The 17,942-nt window shown below is 51.6% G+C and overlaps 1 protein-coding gene across 3 annotated transcripts; it reads left to right on the top strand.

Annotated features, from left to right (window-relative positions):
• The first annotated feature begins 8,613 nt into the window (after window positions 1-8,613).
• RBM22 (RNA binding motif protein 22) lies at window positions 8,614-17,677 on the top strand. Of its 3 annotated transcripts, XM_047779078.1 has the most exons (11): window positions 8,614-8,770; window positions 9,193-9,246; window positions 10,082-10,111; window positions 10,914-11,046; window positions 12,039-12,139; window positions 12,243-12,415; window positions 12,820-13,020; window positions 14,140-14,304; window positions 15,126-15,214; window positions 15,404-15,535; window positions 16,549-17,677. In XM_047779078.1, the coding sequence occupies exons 1-11, from the start codon at window positions 8,717-8,719 to the stop codon at window positions 16,677-16,679; spliced, it is 1,263 nt and encodes a 420-aa protein (XP_047635034.1). In that variant the 5' UTR covers window positions 8,614-8,716; the 3' UTR covers window positions 16,680-17,677. The 3 variants fall into 3 exon arrangements, with proteins under 3 accessions (XP_047635034.1, XP_047635032.1, XP_047635035.1); XM_047779076.1 differs by having other exon boundaries at window positions 15,404-16,768; XM_047779079.1 differs by lacking the exon at window positions 9,193-9,246 and having other exon boundaries at window positions 15,404-16,768.
• The last annotated feature ends 265 nt before the right edge of the window (window positions 17,678-17,942 follow it).

Below are 17,942 nucleotides of genomic sequence, written 5' to 3'. Positions count from 1 at the left end.
CGCTTTTCCTTTACAAGCAAGACCCCCCCCCCCCGCCCCCCTCTCACCCGAGCCGGTCCATTTGGGCTGCTGCCCCTCCCACGTCACCGGCTCTTCCTGGCCGGGTCCCCGCAGTCCACACCGTTGAGCAGAACAGCCCGCAGCCCGAGTCTGCTTAGACTCCGAGTAGCGTCCGAGGCCCGCTGTCTCCCCGCAGGGAGACCGCACTTGGTTCCGAGCTCGGTTCCCCTGGTCGGTCTTCTGTGTCCTTCGCTGGTTCTTTCCCGTCCCCCCAACCTCGCGCTGTACCAGGTCACACTTCTTTTTTTTTTAATGAGTTATTTTTAGAAATTACAGTTTATTTGCAGTGTCGTGGTAGTTTTTCTTACACGCCAAAGTGATTCAGTTACACGAACACGTACATCCTTTGCTGCTGTGTCCCTTTCCGTCCGGTTTCTCTCGGGAGAGTGGCTGTAGTTCGCTGTGCCCTCCATCCAGTACGGCCTCCGTGTTTATTACCCATGCGCAGTGGAGCCTTTGTGTCGCCGGACCCCAACCCCCGGGCCATCCTTCTCCCTCACCCCTGCTGGCCGCAAGTCTGTTACCCTTTCCACAGGTCCGTGGTCTGTTTTGCACATAGATTCGCTTGTGCCATGTTTTAGATTCCACATGTAAGTGGTATCAGGTGGTATTTGTCTTTCTCTGACTTCGAGTAATGTGAGAATGTCTGGCTGCATCCGTGTTGCTGCAAATGGCATTCTTTCATTCTTTTTTTATGGCTGAGTCGTATTCCATTGTTCCACATCTTCATTCTTTGTTCGCCTGTTGACGGACAGTTAGGTTGTTGCCATGTCTTGGCTGTTGTGAGTAGTGCTGATTTGAACTTTAAGGGGTTCGTGTATCTTTCTGAATTCCGGTTGTGTCTGGATATGTGCCCGGGGGTGGGATTGCTAGATTATGTGATAATCGTATTTTTGGCTTTGTGAGGAACCTCCACACTGTTTTCCATCGTGGTGGCGCTCCCTTACACGCCAGTCCGCAGTGTAGGAGGCTTCCCCTTTCTCTGCACCCTCTCCAGCATTCGATACTTGTAGGCTTTTTGGCGATGGCCGCTCTGACTGGTGGGAGGCAGCAGCTCACTGTAGCTTGGATGTGCGTTTCTCTGAGGCTTCGCGGTGGCGAACATGGTGCCGTCTGCCCACTCGCCGTCTGCGTGTCTTCTTTGCAGAAATGTCTCTTTGGCTCTTTTGCCCATTTTTTGATTGGGTTGGTTTTTGTTGTCAAGTTTTACAAGCTGTTTGGTGTGTTTGGAGGTTAAACCCTTGTTGGTCCTTCACAGCTCTCTCCTCCTCTGTAGGTTGTCTTTTTTTTTTTTTTTTTTTATGGTTTCCTTTGCTATGCCAAAGCTTGTAGGTTTGCTTCAGTCCCATTTTTTGTTTTTGTTTTGATTTCTCTTGCCTTCGAAGACTGCCCCTTCTCCTTTCTCACAGTGCTTTTGTCTTTACTTACTCGAGGCGATCTCCCCTGGTCTTCAGGCCACCTCCCAAGTTTATATCCTAACTCTAGTCTCTGGGTTTTCTCTCGCCACAACTGCTGCTTTGGCATCCATCCCTGATTAGATGGCAGTTGGATCCCTTCAGCTGCTCACAACGAAAGTCTTGGCATCACCCTCGATTCCTCTTAGGTGCCACATTCAGCACGTCAGCAAACCCTTCCAGCTCTGTCTGCGAACTGTGACCACCCCCCAGCCCCTGCGGTGTTGCTGTCCTGGGCCATGTCACCAGCATCTGCAGAGCCCCGGGTGATTATTACAGGAGCATCTGAACTGGTCTTGAAGCCTCCCTGCCCCATGCTTTAGTCAGGTTTTCAACAAAGCAGCCAGCGTGAGTAAGTTACTTATCTGCTTCAAGCCCGTACTCCTCAGCTCGCTCAAGAGCCAGACAGACCCCAAGTCCTTACAGTAGCTGAGGGTCCTACGTGACCCGAAACCCCCGTCCACCCTGCTTCCCTGCGCCACACTCCACCGCAGTGACACGGGTCTCTGCTGTTCCTGAGTCACCCCAGGAGGCACCCTCTCAGGGCCTTTGCGCTGGCTGTTCCCTCTGCTTGAAGCTCTTCTCCCAGATCCTCCATACAATTTTTTTTTTTTGTCCTTTGTTGTTGTTGTTGTTGTTGTTGTTGTTGCTGCTATTTCTTGGGCCGCTCCCACGGCATATGGAGGTTCCCAGGCTAGGGGTTGAATTGGAGCTGTAGCCACCGGCCTACGCCAGAGCCACAGCAACGCGGGATCCGAGCGACCTCTGCAACCTACACCACAGCTCACGGCAACGCCGGATCGTTAACCCGCTGAGCAAGGGCAGGGACCGAACCCGCAACCTCATGGTTCCTAGTCGGAGTCGTTAACCACTGCGCCACGACGGGAACTCCACCTCCATACAATTTAATCCCCTGCGAGGCAGGCTGTGCGCGAGTGTTTCTTTCCCGGTTCTCCCTGACCTCCGTCGTTAACGACATCAGCTGCCCTCCCCAGACTGGCCTCATCCTCTGCCGGGTTGCCCGAGGCTCCGGTCACCGTCCAGCACTGTGCTGACTTTCCGATTCAGCATTTGAGAATGGAAGCGCCGCGGGACTGGGTGTTTTGTCTTTTCCTTTTTTTTTTTTCCATTTTTGGCTGCCTCGAAGCATATGGAGCTCCCGGGCCAGGGGTCAAATCCAAGCTGCAGTCTCAACCTAAGCTAAAGCTGCAGCAACACTGGGTCCTTAACCCACTCTGCCAGGCTGGGGATCAAACCCACGTCCCAGCGCTCCCAGGACGTTGCCAGTCCCCTTGTGCCACAGCAGGAGCTCCTTGCCTTTCTTTTAAATCGATGAATCTGTAGAGCCTAGAGCAATGCCTGGCAACCAGTAATGGTTATGTAATTAAGTACCGTTCTCCTTTTCCTTATTTATATAGCTGTTGAGTTTTTATCTTTTTTCTAACAACCTATTTATATAGCTATTGAGATGTTATCTTTCTTCTAACAAAAATATGCACATGCCTCTTTTTGCTGAAAGTCAGATACTTTACGTACCTTGTGCTTTCTTGTTCTGGCCTCGTCTCCACCTTGGATACCCTCCTCTCTCTGCACCTTCTCCAGAATCACTGTAGTGCTCTCGTCTCCCGCTGACTCCCACCCGGTCTGGTCTCGGTCTGTAGTATCTGCCTCTTCCTAGTGTTGGGCTTTACGTGTGTGTGTAGCTCCTTTACTGGGTTGCAGACACCCACAGAGCTGAATCCAGGCCTCTTTGTCATCCATTTCTCCTGTTATATCCCATTCAGAGGGGAGCCTGGGCATTCCCGTCATGGCTCCGTGGTAACAAACCTGACTAGTGTCCATGAGGACACAGGTTGATCCCTGGCCTCACTCAGTGGGTTAAGGATCTGTGGTGTAGGTCGAAGATGCGGCTCGGATCCCACATTGCTGCAGCTGTGTTGTAGGCTGGCGACTGTAGATCCAGTTCGACTCCTAGCCTGGGAACCTCCGTATGTGGTGGGCATAGCCCTAAAAAGCAAAAAAAAAATATATATATATATATAAATATATATATAAATATATATATATATATATATATATCCCCCATATATATATATGGGGGAGCCTAGGGTCAGCTCAAACGCAGAGCTAAGTCCCTCACTCACTTGACCCTTGAACGATGCAGGGTTATGGGCACCCACCCAGGGCTGTCAAAGATCTGCGTAACTCGACAGCCCTCTGCGCCCCAGCTTCTGCGTCTGCAGACACAGCCGACTGCGGGCCGTGTAGCCCTCTAGTGTGTATTCAGGGCAGGGAAGCGTGCTTAACTGGACCCTGCAAGGTCAAACCTGTGTTGTTCAGGGGTCAACTGTAGCTAATTTTATGTATCCCCATTTTCTGGTGGTCACAGATATCAGTGACGTATTCACAGGATGAGCCACCCGCACAAGACAATGACTTAAGTGTTGGTGAAAGTAACAAATAGCCTGGAGTCAAACAAAGTTGTCTCATTCCCCGCCCCGCCCCCTCTCTATCCTTCTGATTAAATCAAAGGTCAAGTAACACTTCTTTTTAAATATAGATTTCTGGCGCAGAGCTTTGGCAGACAACAGTAACTACTTACTCAAAAATAGTGTTTCATTATCATTGTACTAAAGGCTACATCTACACAGTGTGATACTCATTTTCCTTTTACAGAAGGGTTTTGGTTTTGTTTTTGTCGTCTTTTTTAGGGCCCCACCCACAGCACATGGAGGTTCCCAGGCTAGGGGTGTAATCAGAGCTGCAGCTGCCGGCCTCCGCCACAGCCACAGCAGCTCAGGATCTGAGCCGCATCTTCAACCTACACCACAGGTCATGGCAACGCCAGATCCTTAACCCACTGAGGGAGGCCAGGGATCGAACCCGCAACTTCATGGTTCCTCATCGGACTCGTAAGCCACTGAGCCGCGACGAGAACTCCCCATTTACAGAAGTTGATTAAAAAAAAGTTCCACTTAAAATATATTTAAGTAAAATGAGGAGACTCAGGAGTTCCACTTGTGCCCCACATGAAAAGAATGTCACCCCGACTCAGAGGAAAAGTGGTTAGGTGACACACTCATACATTTTATTGGGTTGGTCAGAAAGCTAATGTGGCAGGCAAACAGCCGAATCTCAAGGGTGGACAGACCCCCTCCAAGGAGAGGTGACCGTAGACTGCCTACCCTGTAGCGGAGCATGGGAGGAGGGGCTGGGGACCATCCAAGCAGGCAAGAAGAAATCTCCTGAAATATCACAGAACTGCCCAAGGCCCAGGTGGGGCTAAGAGAACCGTGTGAAGCCCCTGGGAGCCCCCCGCATGGTCTCACCAGCTCTTTGCAAATCCTCCCCAGAGGCTCCTGAGGAGGCCCTTGGGGAGTGGGCATGCTGGAGCGCGAGCATGCAATGGAAAGGGGGCACAGGACAGCAAGACACCTTGTCGCCTGCCTAGGCCCCTCCCTCATCAGGAGCAAAAAGGCCTAAGACACTGGGGGCCGAGCAGAAAACCCTGTGTCGCTAGGGCACAGGTAAACTGCTGCTCGGGCGAAGTAAGCAAAAGCCTCTACCCTTGGGAGGGTCAGGGTTCAGTCCTGAGCCCCATGATTTTATGCCAACACCATTAAAGACTTCCAACCCCCGCAAGAGGGACAAGACTCTCTTTCCCACGAGGCCAACCACTGATGGACGTCAGGGTTTGGCTGCCACAGAGAGGACAGGGAAGCAGGCTGAGAAAAGACCCGTTCCCCAGGCGCAGGCACAGAGGACCTGCTCAAGACTGAGGCTGAGACGGAAAAGAACCCAACTCCTCTGTGCCACCCTAGCCGGCAGCTCCTAGCAGACAGCAGCTGCTGGGGGCAAGGGTGGCGGCACAGAGAAGCCCAACCAGGCAGGTACGAAGGCCAGCCGAGAGCCAGCACACCCTTGACCTGAAGCACGAAATTGCCCTAGTGGATACGAAATCTATGGTATGCTGGCAACACCCTCAGACCAACGGACCCCAGTGTAGCTTAGTTCCTGACCAGACAGACCAAACTCCCCAACAAGGGCCTGACAGAGAGGGGGCTCGCCTCCTTCCAAGCATTACTGCTATTTACTTCCGTTCCCACTGTCACGTAAGTAATGGCTGGCATTCAATTCAAAAGATGTAAGATACACAAAGAAGCAAGAAAAATCGCCCATTTATGCTAAAACAACAAGATCATATATAAATACAACCCAGATGTTGGAACCACTGGCTGGGACTTAGACCCTGATGAACACGCTGAAGCTCGAGTTGACAATCTGGATGATACGCGTGAGCAAACTGCAGCCAAGAAGTAGAAACTCTAAGAGACAGTGAAACAAGAGGAGGGTGTCTTCTCTAAGCTCATCAGACCACCTTGTCATATCCGAGGAAATCATCAGGAAACCTGGAAATGGGTCAATAGAAAGTATCCAAATTGAACCCACCCTCAGGAAAAAAATAACAACAGCGTATAAAGGTCTCTGGGATGATATAAAATAATGTAATTAGAGTCCCAGATGGAGGAGAAACTGGGCAGAATATTTAAAGAGATGACACCTAAGAATTTTCAAAATACGATGAAGGGAGTTCCCACCGTGGTGCAGTGGTTAACAGATCCGACTAGGAACCATGAGGTTGCGGGTTCAATCCCTGGCCTTGCTCAGTGGGTTAAGGATCCAGTGTTGGCATGACCTGTGGTGTAGGTTGCAGACGTGGCTCCGATCCCTCGTTGCAGCTGGGGCCGGTGGCTACGGCTCTGACTCAACCCCTAGCCTGGGAACCTCCATATGCCATGGGAGCGGCCCAAGAAATGGCAAAAAAAAAAAAAAAAAAAAAAACAATGAAGGACAACAAACCACAGATGCATGAAGCTCAGATAAACCCAAGCACTTTCTTATATAGGAAAAATATACTTAGCATAGGATCAAATAATCCCACTCCTAGGTGCTCACACACACGTGCAAAATAAAACCTGTGTTTACACAACAACCTGCGTGTGAATATGTGTAATGACTTTACATTTACTGAAATCTGGGACAACTCAAATCCATAAACTGGCAAGCGGGTTTTTTTTAAAAAACCCCGAGTACATCCATACAGTGGAATTCTCAGCAATAAGAAGGAACAAATTATTAATACATTTAACAATATGGATGAATTCCAAATACAATATGCCAATTGAAACAAGTCAGATGAAAAGGCTATGTAGAATTCCGTTTAGGAGTTCCCACTGTTGCTCAGCAGAAACGAATCCGACTAGTATCCATGAGGATGCGTGTTCCATCCCTGGCCTTGCTCAGTGGCTTAAAGATCCAGCATTGCTGGGAGCTGTGGTGTAAGTCACAGACAAGGCTCAGACCTGGCATTGCAGTGGCTGTGGTGTAGGCCAAAAGCTGCAGCTCCAATTCGACCCATATCCTGGGCACTTCTATATGCCGAACATGTGGCCCTAAAAATGGGGGGTGGGGGAGAGTTACGTTTATGACATTCTGGAAGTGGCAGAACTACAGGGACAGAACACAGATGGTTGCCATGGACAGAGTGTGGAGAGAAGTGGATTCACTCAGCAAAGGGAACTTTTTGGGATAAGGTAATTCTATTTTTTCTTTTTACAGCTGCTCCTGAGGCATATGGAGGTTCCCAAACTCGGGGTTGGATTGGAGCTGCAGCTGCAGGCCTACACCACAGCCATCACAATACCGGATCTGAGCTGCATCTGTGACCTATGCCACAGCTTGTGGCAGCACTGGGTCTTTAATCCGCTTGAGGCCAGGGATTGAACCCACATCCTCACGGAGACAACTTCTGGTCCTTGACCTGCTGAGCCACAACAGAACCTCCAGAAGATGGAATCCTTCTGTATTTGTAATGAATATACGTAAAAATTCATAACTGTACAAGTAAAATGGGTAAAAATTTACACAGATTATACTTTAAAAAAAAAGTGGAGACAAATACATGAGTTTGAAGATACAATATGACAAAACTATGAAAGTGGTACCAGAATGCTTGAAATTAATAAAAATATTGGCAGAGTGGTTGAGTTTTTCCAAAAACGACATAACAAAGTATGTGTAGATCTGTAAGACCTTTTTCATTTCAGAAGTTGGAAAAACCATACTATTGTTTGGATTTGTGACTTAGCCATTTTTTAGCTACACGATCAGAAGCAAGTTACTTAATCTCACTAAACCTCAGGTGCCTTCTATAAAAGAGGTATAATCATACTTGCCTAGAGGGTAGAGGTTGTCAGATAAAATTAAGGGCCTCTGGCCAAATTTGACTTTCAGATAAATGAGTCATTACTTAGTGTAAGTTATGTTTGGAACATATTTATACTAAAATAGAGCTCCCTGTTTATCTGAAGTTCAAATGTAACTGCACTGGGAACTGTGTCTAGTCACTTAGGATGGAGCACAATAATGTGAGAAAAAAGAATGTGTACATGTATGTGTAACAGGGTCACCATGCTGTCCAGTAGCAAAAAAAAATGTATTGGGGGAATGACTATTAAAAAATAATAATAAAAGGAAACAAAATGTAACTGGGCTTTTATTTGCTAAATCTGGCAACCCTGTAGAGGGGTTATTATGTCCAAGTGTTAACTTGGACACTGCCAGGCAAGGCATTCCCCCACCGTGGGGCATAAGCGCTCTATGGGGCTAACGCTGTTTTAACACCGGCCCTTCATTCACTACGTGTTTCTTCATTCTTTCCCGCGATGTTTAAATAAATCAACTGTACTTGGGAAGCGTCATCCCCGGGAGCAACCAGCCTGAAGAAAGCAACTGGACGGCAACTGCAAAGCAAGCAATTCCGCGCGGGCGCGGTCTGGATGCGCAGCCCCGCCCCCAAGGCGCGCAGGCCCCGCCCCCAAGGCGCGCAGGCCCCGCCCCCAGGCGCGCAGGCCCCGCCCCCAAGGCACGCAGGCCCCGCCCCCCAGGCGCGCAGGCCCCCGCCCCCCAGGCGCGCAGGCCCCCGCCCCCAAGGCGCGCAGGCCCCCGCCCCCAAGGCGCGCAGGCCCCCGCCCCCAAGGCGCGCAGGCCCCCGCCCCCAAGGCGCGCAGGCCCCCGCCCCCAAGGCGCGCAGGACGCGTAAATAAGACGTCGACGTGCCGGGGGCACCCGGGGCCTGACGGGATCGTGGCGGTCCGCGCTCCCAGCTCGGAACTGCGGCTGCCTTTGCAGACGCTGTGAAGATGGCGACGTCCCTGGGCTCCAACACCTACAACAGGCAGAACTGGGAGGATGCGGTGAGCGTTCCCGCTCTGCCGGAGGGAGGCGGAAGGAGGCGGCGGGGCCAGGCCGCAGGCGGGCGGGCGGGGACGCGGCTGCGGCGCGGCCCGGGAAACCTTAGGGAGAAGCCGCGCTGCGGCCTAGCTTGGCCGAGGCTGGAGGCCGGGGGGCCGCCCTTCTGCGGTTTGGACCGGGAGAGCTCGGCCAGGCTTCAGGACCAGCCCGTTCCACTCTCGGCGAGGGGTGCTTTCTCCTGGCCCCGCCGGAAGTGCAGGCAGCGCCCCTCCCGCCGCCCGGCCCGGCCCGGCCCGCGCTGGACCTCGGGTTCCTGCCCTGCTCCCCCGCGTCGCTCCTCGCCCGGCCTCCCGCCGCACCGCTGTGGCCGAGGTGGCAGGGTTTTCGGAGCCTGGCCTTCAACCAGATTCCCCCTTTTCACCAGGACTTTCCTATTCTGTGCCAGACTTGTCTTGGGGAAAACCCATACATCCGAATGGTGAGTGATGGCGTGTGGCACACATACATTTTGTGGCACTTGCACGCTTTCGGTGGTGTGTTTGTCTCAGCCAAGACGTGATGATGCTGCTTTACTGACCCAGAGTGGGGGGCGACTGGTAAAGGACTGCCATGCTTGTTCTCTAACTTCGGACTCAGGACAGTCCTGTGATGGTAACTAATACTGGTTGAGCATTTATTTACCTCGTTAACCAGAAGCAAAGAGCGATTCTGTCTTTTCAGTAAAACAAGGAAGATGTGGAGCTGTGATGTAAATTCAGATATCCTGACTCTAGGAACCTCAGCAAATTAACAGGAGAACCAGGACTAAAATCGAGGTTCCCTGACTCCTAATCAAATGCCTTTTGGTCACTGCACCTTGTGATCTGTTCAGTGTAAGGTATCCTTTATCCCTGTAAATAAGGGTATAATTAGCAGTAGTTAACATTTAATAATTAGATTAGGGCTGTGTTGTGCTCAATCTCAAAGGTATTGATTGACTATATTCAAGGGATCAGCACAGGATAAGTAGTAGTTACCTTCTGACAGAACTTGTAAAAATGGCTTGGCCATGGCTGAGTTCTTGGGAGAGAACTTGGCAGCCGGAAGTGAATCTAAGAGTCGTGGTTGTGGCAGGCTGGTGGTAGATCCATAAGATCTTGAGATTCACTTGTAGGTGATTAGGTTAGGTCTGCACCCACGACACCCCCACACACCCCATCTCTCCCTTTAAGATGCCAGAGATTTCCAGATACATTTCTTGGAGTCCCTCTGGGGAAGGTGCAGACATCGATTTTTTGTCTTTCTGTAACTCATTCTTTTTTTCTCTGTTTCAGACCAAAGAAAAGTACGGGAAGGAATGCAAAGTAAGTATGTTAAAGAATAAAGATTTGGGGAATTCCCGTCGTGGCTCAGTGGAAACGAATCTGACTAGTATCCATGAGGACGCAGGTTTGATCCCTGGCCTCGCTCAGTGGGTTAAGGATCCAGCATTGCCGTGAGCTGTGGTGTAGGTTGTAGATGCAGCTCAGATCTGGCATTGTTTTGGCTGCGGCGTAGGCCGGTGGCTACAGGTCCAGTTGGACCCCTAGCCTGGGAACCTCCTTATGCCACAGGCACCAAAAAAAAAAAAAAAGAGTAAAGATCTAATTTTATTTTCCTTTTTTCTTCAATTTGATGAGCTTTGACGTCCTTTATAAAAGTGAATGGCACACAGACGTTCACATATCATGTGTAAACTCATGGGCTGCTCACTGTTTAGTGTGAGGGTAGGAAAATGAACCGCTTACTATAAGGATTTGTCACGTGGCGTCGGTGGGGCTTTGAACGCCCTGAGATTGTATGTCTCATGTGTCACTTGACTGCACACGGGCATTTCACCTGAGAGAGGCGTGGCCATCCTGAGGTTCTCCGAGGTGTGTAGGACGCTTCTGGGCTCATCCCCTAAAGGGTTAGGGCTACGTTGATGGTGGTGACCCTAGGATGGGAGGACTTGCACGATTCTTTAACTACTGAGGAAAGGTGTCAAGGTTTAAAGCCTCAGGTGATACTTATAGGTGATCGCTGAGGGCTCTTCTGAAGCCTAGATTCGGTCCCCCGTGTTATTAAATCTCCTGGATTGATTTTCCAGATCAGAATTGTTAACACTGGTTTTCTCTTGTGTTCCAGATCTGTGCCAGGCCATTCACAGTGTTTCGCTGGTGCCCCGGCGTCCGAATGAGGTTCAAGAAGACCGAAGTGTGCCAAACCTGCAGTAAATTGAAGAATGTCTGCCAGACCTGCCTCTTGGACCTAGAGTATGGTGTGTTTGCCTGTCCGATAGGCCGGACATGGTGCCGCTGCTCTAGACACCAAACAGTCCTCTTGTCTCCCACTTCGCAGCCCTTCCGCGGTTCTCACCCACTTTAGGGCGTCTGCCGTGCTCTGCTTTTCCTGGGAAGAGCAGGACAATGCAGGTTATTCCAGAGTTCTCCTAAACAGTAGGTGCTCAAGGAAAGGGCGGGAATGAATTAGCACCAGCCTCACCCACCCTCTCTAGGCCTTTGTGGCTGAGGTATGATAAGGGCGTTGTGCTCTGGTGGGGATGTCGGCGCCTTCTTGGAAGATCCAGAGGCTTTTGTCCACAAGCCCTACCAGAAGCTCTGGCTCACTGTTCTTTAGATTTTGTGTCCATTGTGTGTTAGGACCAAGGCATTATGTTTCTACTCTTCCAGAGTAACTTCCTTGGGGAGGGGTTTTTTTTTAAACTACAGCTGACTTTCTTTGTGAGAAAAATATTTTTCAACAGTTGTTTCTACTGTATAATAAAAGAGGAAAATAGGAGTTTGTACATGTTAACTTCAGAAAGTCAATGCTGCTCATCAGAGTCTTAGTCACTGTTGTTTAAAACTGTTTTTGTGTTTGGTTCTGGAATACAGTGACCTTCGCATGACTGACTATCCAGAGAATCTACGGGACAAACCTAAGAATAATCCTCTTTTCGCATTTAGTTTCAGTAAATCATGTACTAGTAAAAGCTAGATGGATGCATTATGAGTCACAAGTCAAATCTGACCACACGTGACGTTTGTTCATCTGAAATATCTTCCGAAACATTCATTTCATCAATTTCATGGAAACTCGAGAATTTGGACAATATCTTAGAATGCTTTGTAGCAGCATTGGCCTGATGGTGCTAAAGATTTTGAGCTCAAAGAAAGTGGCGAGAGGAAGCATGACGTGTTCTGTGCACATCCTCTGTTTGGATGTGGCTTAAATACATCTCGAGGTCTTTTCCTCCTCTCCTTGTCTTAGGCCTGCCCATCCAGGTTCGAGACGCAGGACTGTCTTTTAAGGATGACATGCCAAAGTCGGATGTCAACAAAGAGTACTACACGCAGAACATGGAGAGAGAGGTGTGCTGCCGCTTGCTCGGTGTGCCTTTCTAGTGACGAAGCAGAGCCTAGGAGACTCACTCCGTCCGTGTAACTCCTCCTTTGACTGTGTCGTCCTGTGTAGATTTCCAACTCGGACGGGACGCGGCCAGTTGGCATGTTGGGGAAGGCCACGTCCACCAGTGACATGCTGCTCAAGCTGGCCCGGACCACGCCCTACTACAAGAGGAATCGGCCGCACATCTGTTCCTTCTGGGTGAAAGGAGAGTGTAAGAGAGGAGAGGAGTGTCCATACAGGCAAGAGCCGAGCTGCGTTCTCAGTGTTTGCTCGCAGATGATGAGTCATCTGAAACTGCTGCTGCTTTAAAATGGGAACGCGTACGCAGTCGTGTCAGTGTCGTCGATCTTGTGTCTTGGGACTAGAGCTTTTCCTTACAGCCAGAAACCTGTCTTCATGAGGAAACTGCCGCCTTAGATGGCCCGTCTCAGTGGCTTGCAGGGAGCTGCCAAGTCCGCGTGTGATGCAGTAACCGCTTTGCTGTCGGCTCTGTCTTAGTGATGAACGTTTTGGTCTGGCCATGGCTTCTAGCTGCAGAGGCCTCTGAGGGGGGTGTCGGGGTGTATGTAGCCACTGTTGCGAGTGGTACTTACACGTTTTTCTCTTGCTTCACCTTTGTGCATTGCTCCTTCTCGACCCGCAGGCATGAGAAGCCGACGGACCCGGATGACCCACTTGCTGATCAGAACATTAAAGACCGGTACTACGGAATCAATGACCCCGTGGCCGACAAGCTTCTCAAGCGGGCTTCCACGATGCCTCGTCTGGACCCCCCGGAGGACAAGACTATCACCACACTGTATGTTGGCGGTCTGGGCGACACCATTGCCGAGACGGATCTCAGGTTTGTGAATATAATTCTATGAGTTATCTTGGCTTTCAACTACCCTGAAGATTTTTTTTTGTCAAAACACGAGAAAACGTGATAATTCAGTACAAGGTACATTTTGTCTTTTTTTTGCCATTTCTTGGGCTGCTCCTGCACCATATGGAGGTTCCCAGGCTAGGGGTCGAATCAGAGCTGTAGCCACCGGCCCACACCACAGCCACAGCAACGCGGGATCCGGGCCGCGTCTGCGACCTACACCACAACTCACCGTAACGCTGGATCATTAACCCACTGGGCAAGGCCAGGGATCGAACCCGCAACCTCATGGTTCCTAGTCGGATTCGTTAACCACTGTGCCACGATGGGAACTCCATAAAGTTGTTCTTTGTGATGCCAGATAATACTCTTCAACAGTGCTTGTCCCGTGCTCGCATTGGTAATGATTAGATGAGATTCTGTTTGACCTAATAGCCAGCGGAGTTTTTAAAGAAGTCACTTATCCAAGTTTGATTAATTTCAGAGGGGAGGAGAACTCTGCAATTATGAAAACTTATGGTTTAACTTGGCTTTTTAAAGAGATTGGTATTTGGTCAGTCTGTGTCACTGTTATCCGTAGGCTGCTTGGCTAGATGAGACGCCTGGAAAGGAAGTGATGGAAATGGCCTCTTGCAGAGAGACGGAGTGGAGAGGAACTTGCCGGGTGTGTCCAGCCTGCCCTTGGTGGCCTATCTGCATCAAACCCCATCTCAGCGGGCTGGACGCTCCCTGGGGGTGCAGACTTTTTCCCACGTCCTCTTTCTCTTCTTTTTTGCAACCTTAGAGAAAATTGTTAGAATATTCTTGGCTCGTGAGCCATGTGGGCTGTGGTTTGCCAGCCTTTACTTAGGGTGTAAGGTCCTTAGGGAACCTGCTAAAGCCCCCTTTCCTCCTTGGAAAAACCCTGAGCTGCTGTATGGCCTTCACGTCCGCATCGCCTTTTCCCCTCGCTCAGTGCACACACCCCACTCGGGGGAAAGGTGTCGGGGAAGCCGCGTGCAGGTAACCGGCAGGTCACCCTGGGCCACTGCAGCCCTCGTTCAGCCTCCCGGGGCTGGCTGTGTCGTCACCGCCTCTTTGTCTCCTGTGTCCCTTCAGAAATCACTTCTATCAGTTTGGGGAGATCCGGACGGTCACGGTCGTGCAGAGACAGCAGTGCGCGTTCATCCAGTTTGCCACCCGGCAGGCCGCGGAGGTGGCTGCCGAGAAGTCCTTCAATAAGTTGATTGTCAACGGCCGCAGACTCAACGTGAAATGGGGCAGGTGAGCACCAGACCGTGTGAAGATGCGTCGTCGAGGTTTTCGAGAAGCCTCTTCCTCGTCTGGGGGCGTGGAAGCTTTTGGTGAACAGCCGTACATAGGCAGGGCCTGAAGGAGTTTTTCCTCCTGTCCAACAGCCTTCCCGTGGCTGCCAGGAAGGGACCAGGACACTGTTTCAGGGGTTTGGTGTAGTAATCCGGTGCTTTGAAGGCTCACGTGTTCTGTGACCCGCTCTCAGAGGCCAGCCGCACTGCTGGGGCAGGAAGGTACCATGAGAGCTGCCACGTGAATTAGACCTAGAGCCTCTCCTCTGCTGGCCGATTGTCTAGTGAAGAGGAAGAGCTGATTTAAGTGTGAAAGTGATGTCTGCCCACGAGGGACACAGGTGAAACGCCCTGAATGTTCCGAGGTGGACCATGTTTCTGGCTTGGAGCCGGCGGTTCTGCTGATGGACTGGGGGTTGGGGTCTGCTGACGGAGGAGGTCTGATATTGGAGCTGGGGGGCATCTGCTGATGGAGCCGGGGTTCGGGGGGGGCTCTGCTGACGAGGAGGTCTGAGAGCCACGGCCCTCAGGCGCTTCCCGAGTGCTGTGCCGAATGCGTGCGGGTTACCTCCTCCATCCCTGCAGCGATTCTGGTGAATGTCGAACCCAGGTCCTTCTAGCTTCAAATCCTTGGCTCTTACCCGCTCTGCACTGGGGCATCTATGGGGCGCGTGTGCTGAAGAGGAGCAGGAGTGCAGGGACTCCGCAGGCCGGGGAGGTGAGGAGCAGAGGCGTGAGGGAAGGGGGAGCAGGTGCTGACAGCGTGTCCGTGTCTCCCAGGTCCCAAGCAGCCAGAGGGAAAGAAAAGGAGAAGGATGGAACCACAGACTCTGGAATCAAGCTAGAGCCCGTTCCAGGGCTCCCGGGAGGTGAGTGCAGACTTGGTGGCTGCCGGGCCGCTCACCAGCTTCAGGTGCTCAGAGTGCCCCGAGGTGCCTGGGCTGTTAGCAGAGAGCCAGGGCTCGGCGTTCTCCCAGCAGGAGCTCCCGGGATCTCAGGGCGGTGGCAACCCTGTCGCACAGTCGTCTGCTGCTCTCACCAGCTCTTTCTGTCTCCAGCTCTTCCTCCTCCCCCTGCCGCAGAGGAAGAGGCCTCTGCCAACTACTTCAACCTGCCCCCGAGTGGTCCTCCGGCCGTGGTGAACATTGCCCTGCCACCTCCTCCTGGCATCGCGCCCCCGCCGCCCCCAGGTAAACCTCAGCTTCCCTCTGAGGAACCGGGCTTCCTGGGCCCAGGGAGATGGTTGCGGAATCCTGCCCTCCCACCTCCCGTCCTCTCTGACGTGTCTGAGGCTTTCGGGTCTGCCCTGTCCACATCTGCCTGTAAACCTAGTTTGTTGGCTTCCTGGTTTTCTCTATTTTAACGGGTTGCTACGGAGGGGAAATTGGCTAGTTTCCAGAGGCCAGAGTATGTGTATAATCAGAGTGGGAGTTTTGCTGCGGTTACTCGGTTACTCTCAGCGGTCGTAGTTTGTTCCCTGTTCTAAGCTAAATCCTAACGGGCGCCCTGCAGCGCTGTCGTTGAAAGTGTAGCCTGTGGGTGTGTGTGATTCCATTAAGCATTTACGACCTGCCTATAGCAAGACAAGGAGCTTGAGCCAGAAGGTAAAAGCATTCAGAAAGTCTCGTCACCAGAGGACTGGCGGGTGCACTGGCAGGTGTGTTTGGTCGCATCCGGAGGCCCGATCGTGTCGGGGCCGGCAGGAAGCAGCCAGAGCAGGAGCGCTTTGTGCAGGCGCGGCCCCTCTGGCACTGTCGGTGCCCGTGCGAGCAGCAGCGGCCGCTTCTCCCGGGCGGAGCTCCTCTCTCTCGGAGGCAGGTCTTGGCTCCTGAGCACTCGGGGCGAGCGTCGAGGTTAACCATTGCGGGGTCTGGCCCTCCCCTCCCGACCCGACGGAATCCCGTCAGGTAGGCTGGGCGGTTTTGCGAGGGAGCAGAGGCCCAGGCGACGTCCTCTGACACCCCGAGACTTGAGCAGCGGTTGGTTTAGTGAAAGCTGCCCGAGATGAGGGAAGGGCTTCGAAAGCCAAGGAAGTCCCACCGGGAGACCTTCCTCGCGAGTCGCGAGTCGGTGCACTGCTGTCGTCCGAGGCCCATCTCAGCTTGATTGCTGTGTGGGCGGTTTGGCCCTTAGTGAGATTCAGGGGCCCAGAGGTTGTTAGGAGAAGGGCAAGCCTAACAGATGTGTTCTCTCCCCCCTGTAGGTTTTGGGCCACACATGTTCCACCCGATGGGACCCCCCCCTCCCTTCATGAGGGCTCCAGGACCAATCCACTACCCTTCTCAGGACCCCCAGAGGATGGGAGCGCATGCCGGGAAGCACGGCAGCCCCTAGCACGGTGTCGCCGCTCGGGGCTCTGCGGAAGAGAGAGCGCTTGAAACCCCAGCAAATGAATCTTGGAATAAATATAGTTTTCCTCCCTTCGTAGTTTCCAAGGTAGCTGAATGTATTCAGACGTGGGCAGTCGGAGAGCAACAGCCATGCTTTCCCGCGTGTGTTCGAAGGATTGATGGACCTGCAATAAGCTGCCGTTAACCCGTCTGGTCACCGCTGTAACGTTGCTAGTAAAACTTAATGCCTCTTCCTCCTGTGCCGGGGACAAGCCGCTGGGTGGATTGGAGTGTCCTCCGGACTTAGCATCTTGATTATATGTTCATTTTGTATCTCGGGGTTGGGGGGCGGGAGAAAATTGACCTGCAGTAAAGAAAACGAACAAATTCTGACCACTTTTATGTGCATCGAGTATTTTCCTTTTTATCATCTGGAAGAAGATGCCTAGTACTCACCGTGGGTTGTAGTGGCCTGAGTGGGATCCAGTGCTTCTGCAGCCACCCTCTCAGAGAGACAAGTGGAAGTGGCACCCAGCACAGCTCAGTTCTTTTCTCGCCCTCCTTTGCTCATTTGTTACCAGAGGAATCTGGCTGAGCGTTTTCCTTTTTGATGCCACCAGAAAAGACAAACATAAAGATTCCTTCTTACTCCTGCCAATCGGATGGAAACCAGTGTCGGGGCTGCGTGTCACTGAGGAAAGTGTTGTTTCCTGGGGTGAAATTATTTTAAATATCTTAGGTAAAACGTGTAGCACACTGAAAGGAAAAGCATTTTGTGTCTGAAAAGAAGACTTGGGACCTGCAGCTGGAGCCCGTGCCTCGCCTGTGGGGGGTCTTCAGCCTCTCCTCTTGGTTCCCTGCTTCAGGCAGCGAACTCTGTGTGGTCTTAGAATATTCATTCGGGTGTGATTGAATTGTAGAAGGCAAACAAACAAGCAAAAAGCGGATGTGGTGTTGTGGTTGTGTTTTTAAAAAATTAAAACGGGTCAATTTTCCAAATGGCGTCGTCATAGGTTTATTTCTGCATTTCTCTTCTTTATCCTTGGTAGTTGAATTTGAGCTCAGCGGAAGCTAGGAGCAGAGTATACAGAAATCGGTTTTTGCTCTAGGACTCTTGTGATTCTGATCTCCATTCTGAAAGACCCAGGCCTTCCTGCAAAGGTGAGTTGGGGTCAAAGTGACATAATGCCCAGAAGACACCACCATGGAGCCTGCCATGTGGTGGTTGACACGTGATAGCTTTGACAAGTCTCAGGGATGTTGATTG

This window comes from Phacochoerus africanus, chromosome 4, assembly GCF_016906955.1.
Source record: "Phacochoerus africanus isolate WHEZ1 chromosome 4, ROS_Pafr_v1, whole genome shotgun sequence".
NCBI classification, from domain to species: Eukaryota; Metazoa; Chordata; class Mammalia; order Artiodactyla; family Suidae; genus Phacochoerus; species Phacochoerus africanus.
The sequence above is the reverse complement of the archived record's forward strand: the minus strand, read 5'-3'. Positions and strand labels throughout refer to the sequence as shown.

Coding starts and splice junctions, on each gene's coding strand:
- RBM22 (XM_047779076.1), top strand. CDS start 8,717: ATGGCGACGTCCCTGGGCTCCAACACCTACAACAGGCAGAACTGGGAG. Junction 8,771..9,192: donor GGCAGAACTGGGAGGATGCG/GTGAGCGTTCCC, acceptor CCTTTTCACCAG/GACTTTCCTATTCTGTGCCA. Junction 12,140..12,242: donor CGCAGAACATGGAGAGAGAG/GTGTGCTGCCGC, acceptor CGTCCTGTGTAG/ATTTCCAACTCGGACGGGAC.